This window comes from Anabas testudineus, chromosome 4, assembly GCF_900324465.2.
Source record: "Anabas testudineus chromosome 4, fAnaTes1.2, whole genome shotgun sequence".
Lineage (NCBI taxonomy): Eukaryota > Metazoa > Chordata > Actinopteri > Anabantiformes > Anabantidae > Anabas > Anabas testudineus.
Genome location: NC_046613.1, coordinates 7028537 through 7035367, shown reverse-complemented (window position 1 = coordinate 7035367; position 6831 = coordinate 7028537). Strand labels below are relative to the sequence as shown.

General features: G+C 42.0%; 1 protein-coding gene across 1 annotated transcript; it reads left to right on the top strand.

Moving 5' to 3' along the window:
- The first annotated feature begins 2183 nt into the window (after positions 1-2183).
- nrl (neural retina leucine zipper) lies at positions 2184-4950 on the top strand. The gene is made up of 4 exons (XM_026345690.1): positions 2184-2801; positions 2901-3197; positions 4255-4470; positions 4789-4950. Exons 1-4 carry the CDS (start codon positions 2184-2186, stop codon positions 4948-4950), a joined length of 1293 nt encoding a protein of 430 aa, XP_026201475.1.
- Positions 4951-6831: the final 1881 nt, after the last annotated feature.

The window sequence follows — 6831 nt, the reverse complement described above, 5'->3', positions numbered from 1 at the left end:
TATTTTTGTGTGCGTGCGTGTGTGTGTTTGGTGGCGATGTTGAGAAGGGCTCATGACCATTCTTCATCTCTATGACTGACGGTAAGATCATTTCACTCACTTTGGCTGTCACAGCTCTCATTTCAGGGTTTCTAGCTGTACCCCAGCTTTCATGCTACTCGTTTTCTCTGGTTTTTCACTGGTTTTTTAGCCGTGACTCTGGTCCAGAGCCAGACCGAGGCCTCCATGGAGCTCTGTCACTGTTTGCTTTCTTTTACAATCCATTTCGAGTCACAGGGGGGAAAAACTAATGAGCTGCGCAGTCAAAATTGAATTTTTAATTGGGTGTTCTTTTTAATAATAATAACTATTATATTTGAAGGCCTACAATTAGGCCTATAACTGGTTGGAAATAGCTTTGCTCTTCTGCAGCTTTCATTGATGTAGTCACTGTAGAAGTATATTGAATATATACTGTTAACTATTTACTGATATTCTGTGGAGACACTTGTTTGTTCAGCTATGTATGACTGTTTTTTACTTTGGTAAGATTGATAGGTAATTTGTCATCTTGAAAACAGAAAACCTTTATCATCCTATTCTGTTTCATGTCATTTTTAGTATATTGCCATATGAAACAAATGTTTTTAAGCCGGAATCTGACAAGACCAAAAAGATTAATTTCCAACATTGTGATACATCTAAGGTCAGCTTCAGCTAAAAATGAACTTTCACACTTCCTACTGTGTAAAGATATATTTCAATTCATTATAGAAAGTCTGGGGCTCTGGATTAAAGTCTGAACCTGTTGATAATTGGATTTTGTCTCTGAGTCTTATGGATCTTTCTGTCAAAAATGATTAAGCCCTCTGAAATGGTGTGCTTCATTCGATTATGTGTTGTTCAGTATGTAGATCTTTCTAGAAATATTAGATATCTTTTGTGTGAGTGTGACTACATTAGGGCAATAACCTGCAATTGTTTCTACATAGACATATGAAGGCAACACTTGGCAGATGATTTTTATACATTTCTTTTATTAAATTTGAAGAAGCGATGTGGATCACGATTTTGTCACAAATTAAATAAAATAAAAGAAAAAATACTTGTTAAACTATCAATGCATAGTGTAGCGAAGAAGTCCTGTTTGTCTTACATATCATAGATAGATGTACATGCAAGTAAACATGCTTATGCATGGGTGTATAAGATGGGGAGATAATTGTCTTAATGTAACACAAACAGGCATCAGACAGACTCTCGCAGTCTAACTTCATGTTGAACAAAGTCACACTGCTCTTTTGTCAAAGCATTTATGGTACATAGTGCATTTAAACTGTCATTTGTTAATGGTGCAGATTCAGAGGAGACTTATGGACATAGACATGTTGAACTTTTTTTGATTTTGAGATTTTGGCATTATAAGAATAAGAAAAAAGGAAAAAAAACATTTGCCAATTTATTAAAATGGTCTTAAAATGGATTAGAATATTGTCATAAATGCATTTAATGCTGTAACTTAATATGAATTAGTTATTTATAAATGAAATTTGGTGGTCAGAGTTACATGAAGCAAAGTCATGCTAAGGATTTTCCAAAACAAGTTCTTCTTATTAATAGCTTATAACCTATCTAGGAAGTCTTAGTAAATGATTAAACTCTGGTTTGAATCCTGTTTTTACGTGTTGCGGGTTGGTTAAAGCCTCAACTGCCTCAGGTGACATCACTTGAGTCAGGATCGTTCCTAAAACTGCACAAAATCGACAGAATCTAGGATTGTGAAGTTAGAAGTTTGTAAGCTTGGCTCATCAGCATGCTCTTCATCTCTGCCTTAGATTTGAGGCTGTTTTTTAACATGGAACATGAATATGTGGAATAAAAAATATAATATCCTAGGAGTTAAAATTCAATTATGCCTTTAGCCAAGTTTCTACGCCCTTCATGAACTGGTACCAAAACTGTTTTCAATCCTTTCTCTTATCCATGGATTCCACTCTTTCTTTCAATTTGTTTCTTCAGGACAAACGAAACAGAGAGAAGCAAACAGGGACGCACAGTTTCTCACAGAGGAGGATCACCAACTAGTCTTCTACCTGACGACACTACTGCTGCTGTCTATGAGCTGCACTGTGGCAGGAGAGTGGACTTTCCAACAATCCTGACAAACAGAAAACCCTCCTGAAGCTCCATCAGCAGCAGACGTCATGTCCTCTCCTCCCCTCCCCATGTCCTCTCTTCCCCCCAGCCCCCTGGCCATGGAATACCTAAACGACTTTGACCTCCTCAAGTTTGAGGTGAAATCTGACACTCCTCCACTCCCTCCTCCATGTGCATATCCCAAATCTAGTCTCTCCCACGACCCCCCAAGCTCGCCATACACCAGCCACCCTCCACAAGACTCCAGCTTGAGCTCCAGCCCTTACAACTCGCTGCCACCCTCGCCAACGCTCAGCGACGCCCACCCGCCACCTTCGGGCTCTTCCTCGCTCTCTTCTTCGTCCTCATCCATCTCCTTCCCCCTCTCCATATCCAACAGCTTCACTTCTGGCATTAGCTCCAGTGCTCAGGGGAACGTGGAGGGCAGCCCAGCCCACGGTGGGCCTCAGGGTCCCACCCCAGCCTCGCTGGAGGACCTGATCTGGCTGGCAGCACTGCAGCAACAGTTTGGAGGTGAGGTGACGGGGCCCGCCACTCTACTGGGAGCCTTGGGAGGCGTACCAGAAAGAGGCGACAGAGAGAGGGGGCCAGTGAACGGCTTTCTGGGCTGCGAGGATGCTGTGGAGGCTTTGCTGAACTCGGCTGCTGCAGCTGTCAGTTCACAGGTACTTATTAGTTATTCTATACAATGTTATGACTGTCTCTTATGTCTTCTAAACAAACTGTAGTCATGAAAGAATTTTCATCTTTGCCTCCCGCTCCAGTTTCCAGGTCTTTCTCAGAGTTCGAGCAGCAACCTTGGCGACTCCAGCAGCGACAGTGGAGGTGACATCTCCTGTGCCAAGGGTACAGACATGTGCCATCGCCCACTCGTCTTCCTCTCGTCTGCACCCCCCTCGCTCCCCAACGCCACCCCCAACTCAGCCCCATACTCACAACCACTCAGCCCCCAGGGCCGCCTTCATCACCACCAGCATCACCATCATCAGCACCACCCGCACCACCCCATGCATGGCAACCATCACCATCATCACCACCCACAAGTTAATCAGGTACACAGGGTGGTACTCAATCAATTCAGATTATGTGAGTCAGGCTTGTTATGATAATGATGCTCAACGGGACGTGTTAATCAATAAATCACAGGAGAATTTTGGAGGTGGAAAGAAAAAAAGTAAGAGAACAGTGGCACTTATAGCGCCGAGAGCACAGAGAGACGGAGAGAGATTGTGCAGTGGTGAGATTAGAACATGGTTATTAATGTCAACGTCCATATGAAGTGTCACTTTAAGGATCTCTTGCTGCGTGGCAACAGTATGAAGTGAAATCCTTGTCTTTGATGGCTTAAAGTCCTGAAAAGATGTATTTTTCTGTAATATTTTACTTCACCCAGCATTTAACCACGTCCCGTAGAGCATGTTTATATATATATATATAAATATATATATATATTTAAACATGGGAAGTGGTTGATGACATTTCTGCTACTATTAGATGGCCACAGGTGGAGTGATAGTTGTCAACAAATACATCAATTAGCACTTACATTTGCTTAAAATGTATTAAAGCGTATAGTTTAAACTACTTTATAGTTTAGTACATATTTATCAGGGCTTATTGGTGTTTATTATTTGAGAATGTTTTCACAGATATTTTATTATGAGCTTTTAACTTTAACACACACCAATGGATCATCATCATCATCATAATTTAAGAACACTTTAAATGACCCTGTGTGCTTAAATATCTGTTATGAGCCACTAACACAATTCAGTTTTCAATGCTCCCTCGATCAAGATGTCTGGGTAGAGCTCTATATGGAACACAGTGTGAGCTTATGATAATATCTGCTATTATTGCCGTGTGTAATCCTGATAACTGTCACCCACACTTAGTCAGATTACATGACAGATTATGGACATGTGGTGTAGAAATGTGCCCGCCGACAGACACACACACATCACATGTCCACCAATCATAATGCAATGATGCACTTAAGTCTGAATCTTGGATAAATCCACTTCAAACACCTCTAACTGTCCACACTCCACAGTCAGTGTCAATTAACATTGAAAAACAGCATATTCTCTCTGTGTATTTTCTCCATCTGTTCAGCAGTGTGGAGTGAATGAGCGCTTCTCTGATGAGCAGCTGGTGAGCCTGTCGGTGCGCGAGCTCAACCGACACCTGCGTGGAGTGAGTAAGGATGAGGTGGTGCGCTTGAAGCAGAAACGCCGCACGCTAAAGAATCGTGGCTATGCCCAGTCCTGCCGGTACAAGCGCTTACAGCACCGCCATGCTCTGGAGTCTGAGAAACATGTGCTCACACAACAGGTACACAGACACACACTCACACAAACACACGCCTGCCTTTGTGACTCCTATTGAAAGGCCTGAAGCTTCCCTCTCATCCAAGCCGGAGCTGACCCCAAGTTTAATCCTAAATCTAATATTAAGCTTTAATTTGGAAATTTAAACAGTTACAAGCCCTGAAAGAAAGTGATGGTAGCAAAAGTCTCCAGTGTCTGACATTCTGACAGTCTTAAATTCCCTAAACCTTTTTTGCTGCCGGTCAATGTCAATGAGTAATATTTGCACTGTGGCTCAGTTAAGCACAAAGAAATAATGATCTTGTCTTTCCTTCCTTCTTAGCTGGAACAGTTACAGTGTGAGCTGACTCGAGTGCTGAGGGAGAGAGACGCCTACAAGGCTCGCTATGAGAAGCTCCTCAGCACGAACCACGGCACTGGCACTGAAGCCCCACCGACCCGCACTAGCAAGCCACCTTCCCCACCCCCTGACTACTTCCTCTGAGTTTAACTTGCAGAGGGAGGGGGGGAAAAAGCAGATACACTAAGATAGAACAATCAGTGATGAGTAATAAGGACTGGGGCAGAACATCTGTGAAAAGTACTCTTGAATGATTAAAGGGGACGCGACTGTTGTCATAGGGTTAGAATCCACTCTAGGCTGCTTCTTGCTACTTTACTGTGAATGATAGTTGCACAAAGACTGACTTAGAGCACACTGAGGTCTTTTGCTTGTGATATGAGTGCAACTACGGACAAATCCGACTATGGAAATGAATTAGCAAAGCTTTAAAACGTACCAATAGTCCCTGCACTGCTGAGCATACTACCTATGCAATATCACATAGCTGCAATGTACTATCCAAATGAGTGTTTGAAGCTCAAACTGTAGTTTTGTTTTATTTTATTTTTTTATAATAAGCTGCTAAAGCTGCAGAGGTCTGAATAGTGCAGTGGTGCTGTATGTGGAGTGGTATGTGCTTGGATAAAATATCCATGACATGCAGTTAAGTATTTACCAGCTAATATTTCACAGTTGCCTACCAAAGTGATTAAGCTCACGAAGATGTGTTATTATTTGTAAAAAAAAAAAAAGAAAAAAAAAAAGAAAAGGAAGAATAATCATAGATTAAAGAATGTACAAGGATACGCTTCATGGGGATCTTCCAGTGATTGTGCTAAATGGGTTAGTGGTGGGGATATTGTTCATGTGTTTTAGCAAAGAAATCTACTTTTTGCTAGTTGGAAATGGTGACTTTCAGCCATTAACAGTAACAGAAACGACTTGGCGTTACGTGCAAAGGAGCAGAGTTGGTAGTGTGCTTAATAGAACGACGACGGCGAGAGCCCAAGACACCCGTTGCAGCAGAAGAGCACCAAAAGAGTGTGGCATGATTTGTGTGGTTGTGTCCAGTTCTCCAGAGTAGTGAAGCAATGTTTGGACAGATTGAACACCTCTGTAAAAGGACGAGCGCCACGTTAATGCAACACGCAGCACCACAGAGCTGGTCACTGTGGACTCAGTTCCTGAGGGCTATTCCAGAAGCAACAGAAAATTAATAGTGCAGGGATTTAAAAAAAATAAAAATGCAAAGAATCTCTTCATGGAGACACCTTCTTAACTGTCCCGTGAAATCAATGCCAGGGTTCATGCATTACAGCTATTTATTTTGTTTGGGTGTAGGTTAAACAAATTGTTCTTTTATTTATTCACTTATTTATTCAGTATTTATTGTTTATTTATGTACTGATTCTAATTATTTTGCAGGTTTTTTTTCCATTAGTGTGTATTTTTACTTTCCTACAGTTTATTATTTTATCCAATTGTACTTAGAATTAACATTATTACAAGAAAATAATGGCCATTATCATGGTTTCCTGCTCCTGTTGTAGTGTGGTTTCATATGCATATGAAATAAACAAAGTACTTTACCAAACCTGGCTTGCTGTGCGTGTGTTTTTGTGCCCATTTCACACATGTTTTAACCTCATCTCCTCCCCATTCATCTATCTGTGCATCTCTCACTTTCAGTCTTCCGCAGGCCTTTTCTCTGCAGCTCGCTCTGCAGCCCCATGCCCTGCTCCATCCCTCTCTTTATCTCCGTCCCTCTATAGTGAAGCAGTGACCCTGGGTGTTGCACTGTTTGGGATGACCTCATCTTCAGCTCTCCCTCCCTCTCTGTGTCTCTCGCTCTCTCTCTCTCTGGCCTGTATAATAGGAGCAGGATTAGGGCTATAATAGCGTCCTGGCTGCTCACTGCCGGAGTCTATTGTGGCTTTGTGTGGGAGGGACACACCACTGCTCATGGCCACTCTCGCATTCTGACAGAAAACATGAACAAATACACTCCTTGGTCCGGCGACCAGAAATTATTTGATTTGATAA